This window comes from Kogia breviceps, chromosome 2, assembly GCF_026419965.1.
Source record: "Kogia breviceps isolate mKogBre1 chromosome 2, mKogBre1 haplotype 1, whole genome shotgun sequence".
NCBI lineage: Eukaryota > Metazoa > Chordata > Mammalia > Artiodactyla > Physeteridae > Kogia > Kogia breviceps.
The window spans coordinates 126962495-126983359 of NC_081311.1; the positions used below are offsets into that span (position 1 = coordinate 126962495).

Genomic DNA, 20865 nt, shown 5'->3' on the forward strand with positions numbered 1-20865 from the left:
CACAAGGACCAGATCGCTGACAGGAAGCTGGTACCAGAAGTAGCTTCTACAGTGTTACTTTCTTTGCTAAAAGTTGGTGCTGGGTGGACTCCTAGAGACTTTGGTATAACTTGTTTGTATCTGACAAGACCCAGGACCTGACAAATGGATATTTTGTTCTTTACCTGAGAAACTTTTAAGATGGCAATATTATTCTAAAACTGCAAATTGAACCTCATCACTATTCACTGAAGGAGGAAAACAACAAGTTGTAAGAAATGCCTCTACTGTTCTGCTCTATGCCAAAGACCACTGACCCAAGGCCCAAAGGGACCAAAATGCTTGGCTCTTCCTCCAAGATCCTTTACAAGGAATGGGAAAAAATCAGAGATTATATTTAATACACTTCAAATCCATGTTGACTCTCTGAGTCTTAAAAAGATACTTTCTAAACATTGTGCAAGACAAAAACTTGATAGGACTTCGAACCTTGCAAAAGTTCAAAAGCTGTTAGGTCTCCTGAACTTCCCTTCTGAAAGCTGCACTTACTGGCAAAGTTATCAGAAGAGTTGAGATATTCTCACCTGATTCTGATAAATGTAGGTTGCCACACTGGAAAATTCCGGTTAAGGAAAAATATTGTACAGAATTCTCTGGATAATTAGTTCAATTTCCCAGTTCCTTTTGCCAGAATAGGTCTAAGCTGTCAGAAACTCAGATGTTGAATAAGTGACCTATCCCAAATCAATCTCCAACTCTCTCTATTGTATATTGCTGTTTAGTCATCATTTTTCCTAACCCAGAAAGAAGACAAAATTCTGTTCATTTACATAGTTTATTGTTGTAAACATTAAAATTGTCTTTCTCAAAGAAAGAATTTATCAGAAAAAAAAATCAGCGTCTCTAACTGTCATACACCATAGAAAAAAAGGCAGTGACTCATATCGTGTGCCATACTGGAAATATACAAAGAAAAATACTACAGAATATGGCAATATTAAAATTCTTACTCAAACATAAAATAATATATTAACTGACAATCTTAGACATTAAAACAAAAAACAAAAAATTCAAAGTGCTCAGTAATTTCCAGGGAGTTATGTATATTATAAGCACTCTGGAAACGGTCAAAAGCTGCTGCATGCAAGTTCTGTTTAGCTTTAGACAACAAAATAATCAAGATATAAACTTTCTTTTATCAACATCAACGGTACATACAACACTTACAAACAAGGAATGTTGGACGGTGTTACAAACACTATGTGTCCCTTTTGTCAGGATTTTCTGATGTGTAATACTTGTGCCCACCTATTTTACAATTGAGAAAATGTTTAAGCTCAGATAACTACCAATCTTTATAAAATCTAACAGACTACATAGTGTCTGAAATACTATTTATATAATATAGACATTACTGAAGTAGCAAGTGCCTATAACATTTTCAACCTAGAATCAACATGCTTGTCCCTTTTTTGTGGTTATTTCTTTTTTCTTTTTTTTTTTGCAAACACACTTATCTTTTAGAATTTGTAATATTTATTCATAAATAGGCACAAAATAATTTAAAAAGCCAAACTGCATTGGGTAAATTTACAAGCCTTTGCCTTCTTCAACTCATGCCACCCACGCAACATTTAGTTTTACTATATATTACAGCTTTCTTTACAGCAGAAAACTTTGAAGTCTTTTAAAGGGCAATACTTGTGAGTCCCCTTACAATGTGGGTGTGTGTGTATGTGTCTATGTGTATTACATTTGTCTTAACTGCAACAACCAAACATGGCCAAATGTTTTCCATCATACATTAAGAAGCTTCCTTCTGAACAATAAAATGATTTTTAAACTGATAATAAAAAGTTTATACCACTGTATTGTGTGTAGTCCGTGTTCTAAATCCAGGATGCCCCGGAGCCAAAATGCCCTTTCAGGTTCTGCCTGCAGGTTAGGAAATAATAACAGTTTTTGCTTTTGTTGTTGTTTGTTTGTTTGTTTTCTTTAGAGATCAAGGGCCAAGGTGTATGGAAGGGGTGGGGGCCGGTTAGAGCTGAGGCAGCTCAGGGGGATCTCTCTGCCCTTGTGACTTGCCCCTTCTGGACAGTTTTAGGTTTCTTTCCAGTTTCTTTGAAGTGCATGGAAGGAGGTCTTAGAAAGGTAAAGTGTCCAGGAAAAGTTTGTCAATTATTGCTGGTGGTGGTACCAAATCTTCCAGTTTCAGGTAGAAAATGCGCTGTAGCCCCTGCGTGCAAAGCGTACGGAGTTCTGGAAGCTTCCCCAACAGTTTGGACAAATAGTTGGGGCGGTTCAAGCCCCCATTATTGAAAGTCACATGGTCTTTGAGACAATTTACAATCTTGTTTTGCAGCTCCTCCACTCTCTTGGGCTCCTTGAGACCGTGTCTCTCTGCAGAAAACACAACCAGAAACAAAAGAGGAATGCACCAAGCAGTTAGCTAGCTGACAGGACCAGGGAGGGCCGGCAGGTAGCAAGGGAAAACCGGAACGAATTCCACTGGGCAGTTCTGGAGAAGTGCCCTGTGCCTGTGGTACTGACCTGTGACCATAGCCAGGGCAGCAATGCAGGAGAAGGCAGAAATGTCGATGTTCATATTCTGCAAGTTGGAGGAGAATTCAACAATGGAATCAATCCATTCCCCAAAGCCACGAACGCATTGCAACCTGTGCAAGACCACCCCATTGCAAAAGATGAGTTTACCCTCCACTGGGTTGGACCTGCAATTAATACCAAAGAGAGGGGGAGGGGGAGAAAAAGAGAGAGAGAAAAAAGCTAAACAACTAATTACTTGAAGAGCAATAAATGAGGGATTTAAGAGGTACCTAATTACCAAAGAGTTAATAAAACGTAGGCCAGTGGACCTTGAAAGGGTTTAATTTCATAACAATCAAGAATGCCCCCTTATCCCACCTCCATTCCATTCATCTAAAGCTTCTGCCCTCACTCCTTCCCTTCTCTTCCTTTTATCTACTCTCCTTTCCTTCCTTTCCCCCTCATTTATTTCCCGTTCTGTTCTCTTCTCTTTCCCCCTTTTCTTTCCCTTTTCCTCTTTCTTTTCCTTTCTTGATTCCTCTCTTCCTCCATTCCCAGCCTTCCTGGATCGCCCTCTCCATTTACCTGTATGCTAATCTCAGCACAAATAGTTCTAAGAAAGCCGATTCGAAAAGCAGGTCCTGGTCGGCTTTGGGCAGGTCAGCGAAGCCCGGGATCTTCTCCGCCCAGCCCCTGATGATTTCCATGGAGCCAGTCAGGAGATCATAGAATTGCTGGATATGCTGGGTGTCATCTCCACTCATCTGATAGTCAGGGTTCGCCTGGAACTGGAATTTCATTTTAAAAAGCACTTAATGAGGTTCTCTAAAATATATAACCCGTGAAATTGCTAACCTCGTTTCTAGTAGGGGAGCCAGGTTTTTATAACAATTAAACCTCTCTCTGACCAGTAAGGAAATTAGATGTTCCGGGGCAATTAATTCAATTAGGGATGGTGCTATGAGGTCGCTGCTTTAAATATGTAAATTACCATTTCCATACAGACTAAATACGGTGCCAACCAGCCCTGGGAAACGTTCACTCTTATCTCCACAAAACAATTGACACGTTAGTATTCATGCCAGTCCCAGAGTGGGTCTCGAGCAGAGACGCCCTTTGCAAATCTCAATAAAATTGCAGTGGCTTCTAGGTTTGCTTCTAGGTTTGCCCGGCACACTTCCTCCATGTAAAGCGCACACATTTCTCACGGCTGGGGTAAAAGAGGAATCTGACCACTTGGTTCCCCCCTCCCACTGCCATCCCTTATACCCCCTTCTCTTCCCCTTCCCTGACCCAGGAGGAGGCATCCCTCACCCTGACTGCACCAGAAAGAATGAGGATTAAAGCATCTCCATGGAGGACTGGAGATAGAACCCAAGTGGGGGCTTTTGCACTGCCTCTGGTTTAGGCATCAGAGGCACTGGTGTGTGTGTGTGTGTGTGTGTGTGTGTGTGTGCGCACGGTGGTGCTGGGAAGGGGCCTCACAGAGGTTTGACCACTGTGGCCTACCCTCTCTTCCTTCCTCTGCCCTGTCCTCACGTCTGCAGCCCTAGCAACGCCATCTGTCTTCTGTGGCCCTGCCCAGAGCTGTGAAGCCACAGCCTCGCATGCTTCCTTTATCCCCTGGGCTTGGGGGTTAGTGATGGATGTGGGGAAGGGGTCCTGCCCATCTGTCAGTTGTCCGAAGGATCCCCCACCCCGCGCCAGCTTCTTACCCTGGAATAGTCCAGGCTGGTCATAGCCGGGTTGGAGTCGACATGGGCCCTGACGAGGGCACTGATCAGACTCACCGGGGGCGAGGGGGGAGAGGGCTCCTGTGGGCTCTTCGGTTTCGAAGGTAAACGACCTCTCCGGCCTTTTAAACTGTCTGTGCGAACCACTGCAAAGGAATCGCCGGGTGAGGGCAAGCAAGATCCAGCTGCTGCCTGGGCCCCTCCCCGGGGGAAGGCCGCAGCCGCGGGGCGCCCGGCGGGGCGGGGCAGCGCCCCACCGCTTGTAAAGCCTTTACCGACAAGAAGCGTAAAAAAGGGGGGGTTGTTTCATGTCGTCTTCCCAATGGGTCGTATAGTTAAAGGCGGGAAGGGCCTGGCGGCTTTCTCTAGGGCAGGATGGTCTAGCAGGCAGCTGCCGAGTCGTAGAGGCCAGAGGCCGGTGCGAGGGAAGTGGGAGACCTCCCCCCCGCCCCCGCCCCGGCTCTGGGAAGTGGGTTTGGGGTAGGAGAAGCAGCTTCCCGAGGGCGCAGACTGGGGAGTGGGCTGCTTGCCCCAACCTACCTTCTTTCACCATCCCAACAGCCAGGCACTTCTGAAATCTGCAGTACTGACAGCGATTCCGGCGCCGCTTGTCCACTGGGCAGTTTTTATTTGCTAAACACACGTATTTCGCGTTTTTTTGCACCGTGCGCTGCAAAAGGAGACAATACAGGCCGGGGGGAAAAAAATTTTTTTCTCTTGAAAATCCAACAATTCAGGGAATCCAGACACAATTTCTGAACGGCCGGGATCCACACACTCTCCCCATAAACAAACACATACACAACTGCTTTTTATTTTTTTTTCTTTTTCCTTTTCTTTCTCTCTCTTCTCTTTTTCCTCCCCCAGGGCATTTAACAGAAGAAAATTGATAGCGTTAACATTTGAGCTAACCTTGCCGCTCCTTGCTGTGTTTTATATGCCAAGAGAAGGAGAAGGAGACGCTCAGTAAATACAAATCCGTGGGCATTCATATTATTTACATTCCTTAGAGACCTTCTCTATTTAAAATGATAAGATTATTCAATCAGGATGGCGAAATAAAGAGATCACTTAATTTGACCATAGGGAATTCTGTTCCACTTGGTTAGCTCAGACACGGTTCTCTGTCCTAACCAATTTCAATCCGAACAGAGAAGACAGCTCCCAGCACATGCAAATGACCCTCTTCCAACTCAGCTCAGGCAACTTCGGGCGGGGGCTCGCCGGGTCGGCTGCGTGCGGGGGATGCGACCCCGGGTCTCCCGGTCTCCTACTTCCCTTTCCCAGGCACCCAGAAGCCTCCGCCGCAGCCCAGGGGCGGCTGCAGGGCAGCCCCCGTGGACCCCGGGAATCGGACGGTCAGGGGCCAGTTGGCGCCGGGCGCCTGCACCCCGGTGGAGCCAGCACTCTGAGGCTCTGGGCACTAGGGGGCCCCTACCTGCCTCCTCCGTCCCCGTCCTGGCTCACCTTAAAGAACCCTTTGCAGCCCTCACAGGTGCGCACACCGTAGTGCTGGCAGGCCGCGTTGTCGCCGCACACGGCGCACAGCCCCTCGTTTGAAGGGGAGCCCCGCGACGGCGGCGAGGGCACCTGCGTGTCGAGCAGCTGCGACGCGTGGCCGATCTGCAGGCCGGGGAAGCCCATGGACGCGGGCTTTCGGATGGGGTTGGGCACAGCGAAGGTCTGCCCGTCCACCACGTGGTGGCTGCTCGCCGGCTCCGGGTTCATGGGGACGTGCAGGGGCCCGTCGAAGCGCATCTGGCAGCTAGACACGGGGGTGCCGGGGGGCGACTGCTTAAAGGAGAAGAGGGAGAGGCGGGAGACCGGCGTTTTCCTCTGCTCAATCATGTGCGTGGTGGCCACGTAGTTCTGATGGAAGTTGTGGAGGGATCCTGGGTCGTCCCACATGGGGCTGTGCTGCACCTGGAAGCCCGGGGTGGTGGGCGTCGGGGGAGAGGAGGGCTTGTAGTAAACCGACCCGGAGTGCGGCATCATCTCCTCGGACTGGGGGGGCAGGTGGCTGTGTTGCTGGTAGTTGTGCATCTGAATGTCTTCTACCTTAATGGAGGACTGCTGTCCGGACAGGGGCATTTGGTACAAGCAAGGTGGCTTGACGTCGTAGCCTGTGCTGTAGTTGTCCATAAAGGTACTGAAGCTGGGGAGAGAAGTGGTGGCAGTGATTTCAGTGTTGGTGAGGTCCATGCTAAACTTGACAAACTCTGGAGTTAAGAAATCGGAGCTGTATTCTCCCGAAGAGTGGTAACTGTAGCTCTGAGAAGCGGGGCTGGCTCCTTGAGGCGAGGACCCATACTGCGCCTGAACACAAGGCATGGCTGGAAATGAAACAGGGTAATATACACTCAGCCTGGTCAACTGAACACTTTCTCCCGGGCTCGGGTACACCTGGAGCTACACCGGCAGCCCGCGGCGGTCAGAGAGCACGTAGGGGCGCGAGAGGAAGGGCGGAGAGTGCGAATACTGAGGAGCGAAACAGTGCAGGACAAGGAAAGGCTGATCCAATAAAGACCCAGAACTAGAAAGCTATTACAGTCTCCATTCCCGTATATTTCCAACGCCTCCCCTCCGCCCCCTTTCATGGGCAATCCCGCTTCAATGAGCCTTTCCTCTGAAGCTCGGGTTCAGCAAGCTCAATCCAGAAATCAAGTTGAATTGCACAATGAGAAACTTGTTCCCAAAGGCGATGGGTGGGGGGGGGGGGGACTTAAGTTACAGGGTTTGCTGGGAAAGATCGCATTGCCCTGTTTCTTGACGTTTACGGAACTAGGGGGAGGGAAAGAAAAAAAAATGAAGTTGCACTAACCTTCAGCTGAGTTACAGGCGTTTTCGAGAAAATTAAAGGTGGACAGTGTCGTAATTCAATGAAGGACAAAGTTTCCAAGATTTTTAGAAAAGCAGTGGAGAGCCCAGCCTGGCAGATCTCCTCCCTGAAATAAAGACACAGGAAGCCTTAGGTGACTTTCCGGACAGAATTGGCTGGGCATCTGTATCACCAGGCAGGCCCTTCTATGCCCTTCTTGATTGTTTAATGGGAAATTAGTGTGTAGCCTTTATCAAACAGCATTTAAAATGAATGTCTAAAAGAGATGGCTGGAAACGACAGAGAATTTCACCCATTGACTGTGTTGATCCTTGCAGAGAATACCTCTGAAGAAGGAAAGGTATTCCATGTACTTATTTATGATGAAATAAATTGGCCCCTTTACTGAGTGTTTGGGGGCAGTGTGAGGGGAGTGTCATTTCCATTTTAGTTTAATTCAAAACTAAATAAGAAGAAACTGGGGTTTAATAAAATACAGCATTGGAACCTTCTCTTGAATTTGTTTTTCCTGTGGTGAAACTGGCTTTTCATCTAGGAAGCAGGGAAGGAAGTAGAAGTCAAGAATATAAAATGTGAAAACAATCTCTTCCTTCACCCCCTAGGAGTTACAAAATGTTAGCAAGGCCCAGGTAGCCCTGAAGGCAATCTTAATGGAAGCATCTGGATTTCCTAAGAGCTTTTGACGGAGCACTGGGTTTGGGGATACAGGTAAATGGGCATTCACTTCCCCAGGAAATTTGTCTTTCATCTTTAATGGCCAAGAGGTGGAAACAAGGGACCCTATTTTTTCAGGAGCATCTTAGTCAGTTGCAGGGAGAGGGAAATCTGCGTATCCAATAGCGGCACCGGTGTTAGAAGCACCTCTCAACATAGCAAGCTGAGCACCTTTCCTATCCAGCCTTCCACAATCTGCTTACTTGCTGGAACAAGGCATTCTTGTGTCCTAGTACTTTTCAGATGTTCCCACGTGGAAGGCATTCTAGAGCATAGACGATTTTATTACTAATGAAAAGGAAAGCCAAACATCCAATTCTGTTCTCCTCCCCCACCCCCCTTCATAATCTTGCTTCATGGAGGAGGGAGGGTAACCAGAAAAAGTAGAAAGAAAGGAGACTCTTGACCCTCACAGCCCTTGACAGATATGCCTGTGCTGGATATTAACCCTCTGGTAACTTCGCAGCTTCATAACTCCTCTAAATAGTCTGTCTCTGTGTCTCTGCCTCTCTGACAAACTCACAAACACAAGCGCAGTATATGTCAAAACCAGAAATTTCAAGCAACTTAGTAACAGATCACTCTACTAACTGCCCCTCCTTACTCAACAATACCCAAGAGACATAGGCACGCTGGCCAGCCGCAGTGATACAGTTCCCAAGCAACACATAAACTGAAGAACTTTCACTCTCCCTGTCACTTTGTGGGCAGCGTCCAGGTCCCTCGTATACACAGGACTTGGAGTCTACGTGTCCAAAGACCACAATCAATTCCACACCAAGAGCAAACTTTGCGCACATTTCCGCGTGTTAAGTCCGCAGCTCCCGAAACTGTGCAAGCCTCCCTTTCACGTCCACCAATGAGGAGCCTGGAAGCCTCTGTTGGGTGGCAAAGCAGGAGTTCCGACAAATGCCCTCTGTAGCCTGCGCACACCTACTCCCCATCCTCCGGCCCCACTCGCGCTCCGCGCCTTCGGCGCCCACTTCCAGAAAACCTGCACCACACAAGCGGGAAGAAGAGACGTGCAAAAACAGAAAGAAGGATAAAAGAACGCGAGCTGTACGGGCTGCACCTACTCACTTAGGAGTTCTCCGTGTCTCTCTTCATTCATTCAACTCGGCCAAAGTGTAGTTCCCTCCGGGAGCCGGGGTGGCAGGGTCGGGGAGGGGCGGGCGAGAGGGGCGAAGGGAACGGAGGCGCCGAGAGCGGGGAGGGAGCAGGGGAAGGCGGCGGCTGGGCAGGCGAGCGGGACCGCGGAGCCTAGCGCGAGCCACCGGGCGGACTGGCCCTGGCCGCCAATGTGCCTTTGTTTATGTGGCTCGCGCTGCCGCTGCCAACATTCACCTAAAGTCTCCGCGCGTCAGCGCGCGTCAGCGGCCTGCCGCCCAATCGCCGAGCCGCCGCGCTCCCCAGACTCCTGGCCGGCGCTCGCTTTGGTATATTTCCGACCTGACGTCACGAGCAGGACCGATTTTAAGGTGGGAACCATTCAGGGTTCACCTTGGTAGCCAGCTAGCTTTTTTTTTTTTCCCCTTTTCCGAAAGAGGTGTGACCTCTCCACTCAGGTCCGCGCAGCCCACAGAACCTCGACATCTACCCTCCCCTCCCCCACCCCCGCCTCCGGCCAATCCCCGCGCCGCCGCTGCGGTCCGGCAGCTCACAGGTGGGGGAGGGTGCAACAAAAGCCCGAGCGGAAGGGAACCCAGGCGTGGGCCAGGTAGCCAGCACCTGGAATCGCACGAGACGGGGCGTGCCTGGCAGCGCCCTAACCTCGCCCACCCACAATTGCCACCCCCGTTAGCGGAAGCGAATACAGATGTCCCATGACACGAGACGCTCGGAGGGCTCAGGAAATTGGGGTGGGATTTCCCTAGTCCAGTGCATCCCCCTTTTCTCTTTTTTCCTGTCCCCGGCCTTCTCTTCTAGCATATTCTCCCTCTCTCTCTCATACACACACACACACACACACACACACACACACACACACACACACACACACTCCAAGGTGGAAGAGAGTAGGTATGGCCTATTTTCTATGTTCCCTTCTTTCCTTGCAGTGCTCACGTGCGAGGGAAGACGTGGTGCGCGGGGAGGGAAGCGGAGAGGGTAGCCAGTGACCCAACCCTTCAGGGACCCCAAAAGTCAAAGTGAGGCGTCACCCACTTCCCTTTCTCAGACAATGCAGCCGAGCGCTGGGCAACAGGTGTGTTCTGCAGAAAGGTGCCCCAGCCTCACCTTTTACCAACTCTCATACTTTGACACTCCTGGGTCCCCATCAACTCGTGTCTTTCCACGAGTTTTAGGGAAATAAATCTACCCTCCTCTGAAGCACAAGGGCTCTCGAAGCTTCAATCTGAGAGCCAAGAGGGAAAGACTAAACATGGGGGAAGCAGCGGGGAGAGGGGGGGTCTAGATCTCTGCGAGGCGTACGGTGTGTGCGTTCAGCCTTCCCAGGAGTGGGGCCCGGCGGGCGACCGGAGCTCGCCGCACCCCCGCAGCCGCCCCAGCCGCCGCAGACTCCGCTTCACAAGTCAATCCACCTCCAAGCTGAGGGCGCAAGGCGCTTTCTAGCAAAGAAACGCCGCTTCTCCCGGGAGCAAGCCCCGTTCCGGGTCCCTGGGCTCGAGCTGGACGGGCCTCGGGGCTTCTCCCATGGGGCTGGGGAGTTAACGGGGGAGGGATGGTTCGGAGGCGTCCCCCTCCTCCGCCCAAGAAGACTTCCAGCCGCCCCTCCCCCTCGGCGTAGCTCGCTTCCAGGCTCGGGGCCCCTGTGCACACCCCCATCATGGTGTTCCCAGTACAGGCGGGCCGAAATCGCCGTGGAGCTCTCCGCCTTACGGTGCCGCTCAGCTCTAATCTGCACCCCAGCCTTTGCCCTCTCCCGCCGCCTCCTGCTCCCCGGCGGCCGGAGAGGCGTTGTCATCAGGTGCCCCGAGGCTGCCCCGAGAAGCCGCAGGCTCTTCTGCACCACATCCTCGGGAAAACCTACGTGACCACCTTAAGTTTCCCCCAGATGTTGCGACTGCCGCTGCTGCTGCTGCAGCCACCGCGGCGGCTCAGCGGTGCCCTAGCGGGCGCGAGAAAAAATAAAACCAGGAAGTGTGTGTGAGAGCGCGCGCGCGTGTGCGTGTGTGTGTGTGTGTGTGTGTGTGTGTGTGTGTGTCGGGTGGTGGTGGTGGGGAATGTTGCGGTGGCGGGTGAAGGTGTGTAAGTAGGGGGATGAGAGAAGGAGGGCGAAGAATAGCTTATTAGCGTGAGCTGGGTAGCGTCAGCGCCCTGTGGGCAGAAACGATTCCACGCGAACGAAAGGGAAAAAGTGAGAGTTTGGAGAGCAGGGGAGAAGGAAAGCGGTGGGGGTGGCGGTGACGCAGGGGCTCAGGCATTGACGCACCCGCCGGGCTGGGCCCAAAATAGCAGCAGCTCTAGCTCGGTGGCGCCCTCCCGGGTTCCCTTCCCCTTCCACAAGGGAGCAGGACGCGCGGCCTGGGGGAGCTTTCCTTGATCCCAGTGGTGGGCCAGGCTCCCAGCAGCTATTTTTCAGGCAGTCGGAAATTCAAGCGCAGCCATGCTGGGGTGGCAGTTATTGTTTTTTAATATATTCCTAGGAAGGCGGGGGCCAGGAGAACTTTAAGGTTGTAACCATCATTCTCCAAACACCAATACGCAGGTCTAAGTAGGTACATTCCCTCCACACGCTCCTCCTCCCTTAAACCATTAAAAAAAAAAACAGTTGGCTTTAGCCTGGGTTGAGTCTGCGGGCAATTTGAAAATTCTCTCCCAGTAAGTGGGCAAATGTGCTGGAGTTCTTAAAGTGAGCTCCAAGGAAGACAAATATTGTAATGTGATGGGTTATTCTATAACAGCAACCTGTCGAGTCTGGCTTCTTGATAACAGAACTTTTGCTCAAGTCTTAAGGCACCCAAGATCGAGACGCAGTTTTCACAGCAGCTTATTATAACAATTATTAGTAACCGGAAATGGATTGAATAAATACAACATCAAAATGAGGGGAAAAAGGTGGCTTTTTTGCCTTCTATTCTACAATCCATATGAATTTTCTCTATCCTCAAATTCCTATTCTAGCTCCTAGGAAGTGTGTCTTCTTAGGAAGACACACCGGATGCAAGGCGGATAAACTGACTTAAACCCATTATTGGGTAAGCTATTTCTTGGGTTGGTATTTTTGGTAGGGCTAAGGTGTGCTCGGGGTAGAAAGGATCCAGCAGACATTAGAAAGTGTAAAGAATGACGACGCTCAAAGCTCCAGACTCCCATGTCCCCACCAGATTATGATGGAACAGTCTCAGTAGAAGGGCCAATGTCTGTAATTGACTGATCCTGTCAGTAGGGGGCCTGACTCCACAACGTTCGGGAAGATACATCTCTCTCTCTCTCACACACACACACACACACACACACACACACACACACACACACACACACACACAAGCACATATACACACACAACTAGCTATTTACTACTTAGGCCAAGCCCCAGGAGAGCTTGCTGCAAGCCAAAATATTCATATTCTGCCGGAATTCATAAATAACTACAAATCTTTGATTCTCTTCTGTATTTCTCAAAAAGGGAAACAGTTTAACACTGGAATTAGGTTCACAACAGATTTTCTTTATTTCCTCCTGTCCATGTTTAACTCACTGTTAGCTCACAGGGAGAAAAAAAAGTCAAAATGGTAATAAAATCTTTCATTTTATCACCAAGCAGTTCAAATTTGGCATTTAGTTTGGAAAACTGAAAGCATGTTTTTAAATCCTATGATTACATGTTTAAATAAATTATAGTTTAGAAGAGGATTCCTGTGGGTGTATTTGCTAGTACATAAGAGAATGCTTTTGTGCATAGAGGTTTAATTACACATATAATGGAATCAAAATGTAGAATTGAACAACCTTTTAGAAAATGTTCAAATGATGCTCTAGGCTAAAAGAAACTGAAATTTATATGACTGCAATCCTGCAAGATTCTTGAACATAAATAGATTCTTGAATATAAACTATTTTATAACTCGATTAAAATGACAATAATGTTTCTTTCAGGGCCCGGAATCTGATATAACTTTAAATTATTGCCATGTATAAATACATAAAGTTACCCCAAATGAGGGTCGGTGTTCTCAACAATTTACAATAAATGGGAATAAAACTGAACCTATCCATAAGTAGGTCCTTTTTTTGAAACCAACTAAAATAAATTACAAAATGATTATTTCTATCAATATACAGTATTAGATGACCTCAGAAAAAGCATATAGGAAAATAATGTTACTATGTTATCTTTTATGATATTAGCCAATATTAAGCAGAACATATTGGTACATATATAGAAAAAATATTTTCATAACAAACAATGTAAATAATGCATACTCACATCTAAACCAAAGTATTTATTTTATGCAAGGCTAGGCAGATTATACTTAATAAAATTGAGATTTTTAGAAAGCAAACATGGATTTAATTCCATAGGATTTTGTATCTTTAATACAAAAAGGGGAAAGGGGTCTTTAGGGATTTATTTCACTATTCTCCCAAATGTACTCAGAGTAGCCGTTAGCTCTTACAATTCAAATATAGTAAACATATATACCTGTTATGCTATAAGAATCAAGGTAACTTGAAGACATTTCACAATAATATTAGTTAATGGAACCTATGTTAAGCATAAAATGAGACATATTTTAAGTTATATTTGGACAATTTTCATGGCATTTGTTGCCATTCAGCAGGAAGTTTTACAGTAGTGATAGAAGAAAGAAATTTTCACTTTGAAAAAAACTTAGTTTCTGAAAATACAAAATCATTTTTTCATATGGAAGGTTTTTGGTTATTTGCTTTGCCATTTCACTTGCATTAATAAGGTATTAATCAACCAATCATTTGTTCCTCTTTTATGAGATGCCTAGAAAATAAGTCAAATGCTCAGCTGGTAATTCACATTTTGGGTAGTTGTGGCTTTTGCTCAGTTTTACCCAGCCCATTTGTCACTCCAAACCACTTAATGCAAAGACTTTAAAAATTGTTTCTTGCTTTGATACAGTACTCAGTTCTAGAAATGTGGAAAGATGTGCAGAAGAAAACAGCACTCTTTTTTTCTAGAAGCATCTACTTATAAATTAAAATTCTAAAACTGAACATATGGTAAAGCCTCATGCCACTCAAAAAGTATTTTACATAATAAAAATCCTTCATCTTTTCTCTAATTCTTGACTCTCAGTAACTATCTCCTAAATATTTACTTTAAATTAACCACTTAAGATTTTCTTTTTGTTTTTGTGGTAAGAGACACATAACATCAAATTTACCATCTTACATTTGTAAGTGTACAGTTCAGTGATGTTATATACAGTCATGCTGTTGTGCACCAGTCATCACCATCCACCTCCATAACTCTTCCTCTTATAAAACTCTAACTCTATAACCATTAAACAATAACTCCATTCTCCCCTCCTCCCAGCCCCTGGCAATCACCAGTATTTTCTTACGTAAGAATTCTTCTTGATTAAGCAAGGAAGGGTTACTTTGGTTTTAGATTTCCTTGATGATTTCACTAAACATGGGAGTCATTAAAATGTACAAAGTCCTGAAAGACACTTTAAAGATTCTGAAAATAAGTTGCTATATGCTAAGAATATATCGCGGGCACTTGAAATTCTAGAAGTAGCTGATAACATTAGTAACCACCACAGTATTACATAGGATTTTCTTTTAGTAGATAAAATACATACACTTTGCAACAGTTTTCATATGTATATCATAGTTGGTTTTTGTTTTACCTTTAATGATAAAATAACCATTTTTGATTTTTTTCCCTCAGACTAACTGGCGTATAGGAACTTCTCAATTTAATAAAAAATGAAGACATGTTATTGATATATTATGACAGACATATATGCCCTTTTTTATCATAATTATGCAATTATCAAGCCTACAATTTTAACACTACAAAAGTAACTTATAGCAAGGACCCTTATAGTGATAAGTAATAAATCTAATTACCATATCCTTTGAATAGATGTAATATAAATTTCATTGCTCACTTAAAAGTTCTAAAGTTAACAGCATAAACTTGAAGTTGAGTAATTAAGTAATCCTTATATAGACACTTATTAAAGTATTTATACATATTATCTTAAATCTACATCTATCATTTTGCCAATTAAAATTAGGACTTTAATTGCAATTAAGTAATTTAATTGCCAATTGAACAGCAAAATTGCTAAGTGACTAATTTTAATGCCTATTTTAATTACCAATCATGACTGGGGAGGGAGCTAATCAAGTTACATCAAGCAGTACCAGAGTAATGATGTGAAGAAAAAAAAAGTAGAACAAACATTCAAGGCTACACGCTCTTTAAAAAGAAACATACATTAAATAAATGCAAACATAATCTTATAAATGTATAAAAATACTGTATTTCAATATCTGAATACAGAACATGAAATAGAGCAAGATTAATTAAAGAAGTCTCTGTCCATCTTCAAAGTAAGGAACACCAAATCAAAATGTTTTGTGGTATTTACATGGCCACCACACTAACCCAGGTAAAAACAAAGTTGCATATAGTCGAGAATAAAAGATTGTTTCCTGCTTGGCTGGTTAAATATTTACAGATTGACGGTTTTTTTAAAACATGTTTAAATGAAAGACTATAAAAGAGAGAAACAAGTTTCCAATGCAGCAATGTGGTTTTAAGTTTGAAAAGCAAACAGGGCCAGTGCAATGGGACTATATACTCTTTCCTGATGGCCCTCCTCCCCACCCTCACTCACTCAAATGAAGTGTACCATTAGAGGTCTAATGCCTATCCATAACTTGTCCTATATTACCTTTGGAAAGGCATAAATCTGTCCTATCTCAAATATTTTAAAATACATTCATAGGTTAAAAAAAATTAGAAAGCATCTAGGATTACATCACAATTAAAATTACTTAGAGCATGGGGAATATAACTTGTCCTAATAGTATTTCTTAATTTTCAATTAAAATATACCTGCCAGCTCAAGATTAAGACTGTAAACCAGCAGGCAACCAAAAACTCTGGTGAAAATCTTGGCCAATACAAACACATTTTCAAAAGTTTTCATATTCAAACAAATTCTCAGATCAGCAACATGGAAGGGCCATATTGAAAGAGGGAGGTGAAGTTGGGAGCTCAAAAAACAGGAAGTGATTCCCTGGTAGACAATAGCAATACCACTACTTTCCAGCTACAGGGATTGCCTTGGCAGCCAGCCACCTCATCTAGAGTAACAATGGACAACCATCAAATCTTTGTTTAAAACAAGTCACATGCAAGATACATATCTTGTTTTTGCTACTATATATGTATACCAAATATACACATAGTATTTGTCTACAAATGGGCCCGAAATTATTCACAATGTATGTAATATAACTTCAGAAAAAGCAAATATTGCTGCTTAGGATTTTATGTACTAATGGACTTGAATTGTGAAATAAAGCACAGCAGGTCTTTCAGCCTGGCTTTTGAAGAACATGTTAATAATCATGGATGGGGCTTGACAGAAGCCTGCAATATCTGCTCATGACAATAACAGCTTTATAAGGTGAGTTCTGTGTGACTGGTTAAAGGACACACTCACTGTCTATTCAGAAGTCATGGAGATGGAGTAATTATTGACAGCCTCCCTACTGATCAAGGTTAAAACTCATTGAATGCCGATGCTACAGAGAGAAATACAACCTCAGCCATTAAAAGATTACCAAAAACAGTCTCCAGTAAGGGTTGCCATAACTCAGATATATCTTATTTTGTTCTGTATAAAATTTTCTTCTATTTACATACACAAAAGATCTTATATTATTTGATAATCATTATCAAAATTATTGCCCTAACTCAAGCACTAGGTAACAAATCATCAGCCATTACAAAAAGAGAAAAAAAAGGAGAAATATTATCTTGTAATTTTAAAATAAATATGAAACTTGCATGACTCAGTCTAAGTCCATTTTGTGTATTTCGCTAGTTTATCAGTTCACATGAATTAATGTGGTTCACACATTGCTGGATGCAAAATCTTTTAAAAGACGGTATGTCTATAGCTTTTAGATATCCCTTAATAGGTAAAAGTTTAAAAACAAAGTTATCGTAAATTATTTTACTTTTTTTTAACCCTTTTTTCTTGCTTTTCATTGTTGCCTCTCCTCATTAGTGAAGGAAAAAGGGGGGGATACAGTAAAAGACAACCACGTTTATAATCTGAAATTAGAGCCAATTATTTTATTAATCACCAGGATATTTTTTAGAAGACCTGTGAAATATTACAGAATCATTCCACTAGTATCTAACAGTGACCTCAGTATGCTGTCACTGACATTTTTTTTTGGGGGGGGGGAACAAACGACCAGTATTACCACATCCAGGATTCAAGTCAAAGTACACACATAGTTGAGGGTGTGGAGGCGGGGAGGGAAGGGTATAGAAACTAGTTTACTAAGGAGGTCCTTCTTATCTTTCTTATATTTCATATTTCTAAGTACTTTTCCATAAGTTACTTTCCTAAGTTTAAGAATGACTGAAGTATAAAAAAACAGAATTTCAAAGTTAATAAATGGCTTTAGGAGTTACATTGAAACGACTCACAGAATACATAATTTTCTTAGGAGTCCTTTAATTTTCTGATTCAGAAAGTACGGTGTTCCTAAAGACTGCTCTTAAGTACCTAGCTCTGGAAATCATATTTTCCATTTTTCCATACCCTCATCGATTAGTATTTGGTCAACTGATTGGCAGTTACCAAGACAACAGTTTTGCTAAATTTTATAAACTTTCTCTATCAGCCAGAGGTGGGGTGGAGGGGAGCAAGACAGAAACGGATTTTACAGCCAGAATGGTGTGACAGAGCCCCTCAAACTACAAATAGATGTTACAAAATCTGAAACGTGGCTCTGTAGTTCAATTTATACCACAGAAACTGTGAGATGCTACCTTCCTGTTGTTATAACGTATCAGGTCAAGGGATATAAATGGTACCAGGTAATTCATTTTGCCGTTCAGAGACTCATTAAGTTCCTCCCAGAATATACGTGATTGATATCCCTGGAGGTGAAAGGCTAAAGGAACCATATGGCAACATGTTGCATTCCGTATGCTATCTGCCCATCCGTGCTTAAGCTGCCATTAGCAACATCTGTACCTAACTGAAATCCAGCTGCGCCGACGCCGGCTGACGGAATTGTACTTGGGAGGGAAATCTAGCTTAGCGCCATTAACTTGAGACTTAAGAGTCTATGTACCAGGACGGATGGAAGCTTTCACAATTAGACGAGACGACACAAATGCTTTATTAAAGTTTAATTTTGAACTCCCAATTAGTGAAACTGCATTACAAATCGACTGCAATTTCCTAGAAGGCACAGCAAGTTCTCTGCCTGCCTGCCACGTGCGAGAGGCTCCGGAGCCAGCTTCCCCAGCTACCGGCTGCTGAAAGGGGACGGTTCAGAGCTGCTCTCCGCTTCCCAGGAAGTCCCTAAAATCCTCGCCAGCCCCTCCTTCCGCGGGGCGGGGGCGGGGGCGGGGGCAGGCGAGGGCCGAACCCGCGGCGAGGGGGCGGGGGGAGGACTCAGATGTCCCCGGCGTCGGGAGGGAAGCAAGGGGTGGGAGTGGGCGGGGGAGGGGCGACGGGGGGGGCCTGCGCGGAGGGGGGCGGGGGTCCTCTAGTATCCCGGCCTCTCCCGAGGAGCCTCAGCTAGTCACGCAGAAGTTTCTCTTTCGCTCTTCGCGCTACACACCCAGGTTGGCTTCCTGCGGGCAGGCCAGGGGTCCGGAGAGCGGGGGAGGAGACAGGAGACTCGGAAGGGCTGCCCGGCGTCCACACCCACCCCAGGTCCCCTCCCCCGGCCCCAAACAAAGCCCCCACTCCAGGTCCAGGATACGTTACCTGCCCGGCGCTCCCGGCCCCTCGGTCACCGCGTCCCCCGCTGGGCGCGCCTTGGGCGGGTCCCGCTCCCCGGGACACACAGAGTGGTCGCCCCCGGCCGGCTAAGTCCCACTCTCTCGTCATGTTGGGGGCCAAGAAGGGGGAGCGGGGGAGGTGGAAGCGGAGGTTGGGGCAAGGAGAACTGACAAAAATTTTTAAAAAAAGAAAAGAAAAAAGCAGCAGCCGGCGGGGCCCGGCCAGGGGCAGAAGAGGCCGGTTACGTTTCGGGGGTCTCGGGCGAGACGGAGGGGGGGTAGGGGAGCGGCTGCCCGCCCCCCTCCCCCCGGCCCCCAGCGGCGACGGCAGCTGCACACACAGAAGCCCATTGTCGCCGGCGCCCGGCGTGCAGCCCCGCGGACTCGGCCCCGCGGCCAAGCGCGTCAGCGGCCCCGTCAGCCGGGCCGGGCTCCGTGACGCGCGCGCAGCCCGCGCTATAAATAACCCGCCGCCGGGCGGTTCGGGCGGCTTTCCAGTGACGCCGGGGCGAGGCGCGGGAGGAGGAGGGCGAAAGGAAACAATGAAACCGCCCGCCGCCCTCCTCCCCTGCCGCCCTGGGCGCTTCTCGCCGGCGCTCCCCTGTCCCCGCCCCGGCCCGCCCTGCCCGGAGCAGAGCGCGCGTGTGGGAAGGACCTCGCAGAGCCTGCGTCCCCCCAGCCCGCTAGGAGACCCGGGGGTTGGGACCCATCGCTCTCCCCCGGGGCGGGGGGGCGGCTACTTACACACCGGGGAACGGGCCGGGGGAGGGAACTTGGCGACGAGTTTAGCGAATGGGTCGCCGTGTTACTTGCTCCCAGACTGATTTAAAAGACTTGATGCTTGCTCCGACGCTTTCCCACACCCATTCTAATACAGGTCGGGTGTGTTTATGGCAGTAAACCCTCACTTCAAAACAAAACACAACACTTCCCACTTCTGATCTAGCGTATTTTAAAGTATATGCCTGTGTTTGCATCTCATAGGGTTCTGCCTACATCCTACTCTTTATCTGGATTATATCCTTCCTTTCCTAAATTCCACCGGAATTATTTATCTAGGTTTTTGTCGGGCCAGGCCTACGTTACTGTTTTCATTTGGGGAGTTGTATAAAGGGTGCCCAGTAGAAGCAGCTTGGGCATGGGTTCCAGGAATCATGCTTTCAGTCTCAGAGAGCCTTTTTGTATGTCTTTTATGGCCTTGAACATACCATAGGCCTTGAACATGGAACATTTGAATTTTCCAAAGTCTGTAATATTTCAACGTCTTAGACTTTCATCAAAGCTGCCATTTAAAAGGGGCTTTCTCTATAGGTAAATTTTTTCTGAGGACTTTCTGTCTTGCTTGCATATTTAGGCCATTCTGTCCCACACCCGGACACTCCTCCTCCCTATTAAGGTGCCCATGCACAACTGGAGGCAGTCTGTCTTCCTGGAACCATCAATTAATGGACTAGTAAGACAGGAGTTCCTCTTGAGCAGAACATCTCAGATATATGAACTCCACGTTTTCTGGGATGCTGATATATATAGTTTGCAGAAGCAAACAAAGTTTTGAAGTGACCAGGCATGGATAGAGTGAGTTAAAAGGGCTGAGGAAGTGGTTCTTGGTTCACAATCAAGACAAAGTAGTGTAATGAAGGGTTCACTGGGCCGGTTTTCAGGTTTTAATTATATATTCATTGTATCTCTCTGTGCCACCTTGCAGAAATCGCAGTCTGTCTCTGCTTCAGTTTCCTCATCTTCAAAATGAAGAACCAGTAGTTTCTAAGCCCCTCTCAACAGTAGCATTCTAGAACTTTAAAGGATATAACTGTGTTCAGGTATAAAGTTACTAATATGAATACCCAGTGTCTCATGGGAAAAGGATAACCAAATGTAGAATAATTAATTCAGTCTTCTTGCAGTTTCTTATTTTGTACATTTTTTCAGAAAGAAAATATATTGGGGCCACTTCAGAAAAAGAATGAATTCACCTGCATGATTAAAACTATATTAACAGGGAAAAATAGTTGTCACTTTCTCCATTCACATGACAGCAAACACAATTACAGTCTGATGATGTCTTAGGCCCTTTCCAACATCATATTCACCATGTGAGTGAATAAATTATGAGTAGCAAA

General features: G+C 46.1%; 1 protein-coding gene across 13 annotated transcripts; it reads right to left on the minus strand.

Annotated features, from left to right (window-relative positions):
• Window positions 1-797: 797 nt before the first annotated feature.
• NR4A2 (nuclear receptor subfamily 4 group A member 2) lies at window positions 798-19185 on the minus strand. Of its 13 annotated transcripts, XM_067026052.1 has the most exons (9): window positions 8890-9087; window positions 8608-8803; window positions 7078-7201; window positions 5724-6589; window positions 4797-4926; window positions 4239-4402; window positions 3109-3311; window positions 2530-2708; window positions 798-2379 (listed from the first exon to the last, which is right to left on the minus strand). In XM_067026052.1, the coding sequence occupies exons 4-9, from the start codon at window positions 6585-6587 to the stop codon at window positions 2123-2125; spliced, it is 1797 nt and encodes a 598-aa protein (XP_066882153.1). In that variant the 5' UTR covers window positions 6588-6589; window positions 7078-7201; window positions 8608-8803; window positions 8890-9087; the 3' UTR covers window positions 798-2122. The 13 variants fall into 13 exon arrangements, 10 of the variants coding, with proteins under 10 accessions (XP_066882153.1, XP_058909083.1, XP_066882156.1 ...); XM_059053100.2 differs by lacking the exons at window positions 8608-8803; window positions 8890-9087 and adding an exon at window positions 18732-19185; XM_067026055.1 differs by lacking the exons at window positions 8608-8803; window positions 8890-9087 and adding an exon at window positions 10588-10954 and having other exon boundaries at window positions 5724-6411.
• Between the last annotated feature and the right edge of the window lie 1680 nt (window positions 19186-20865).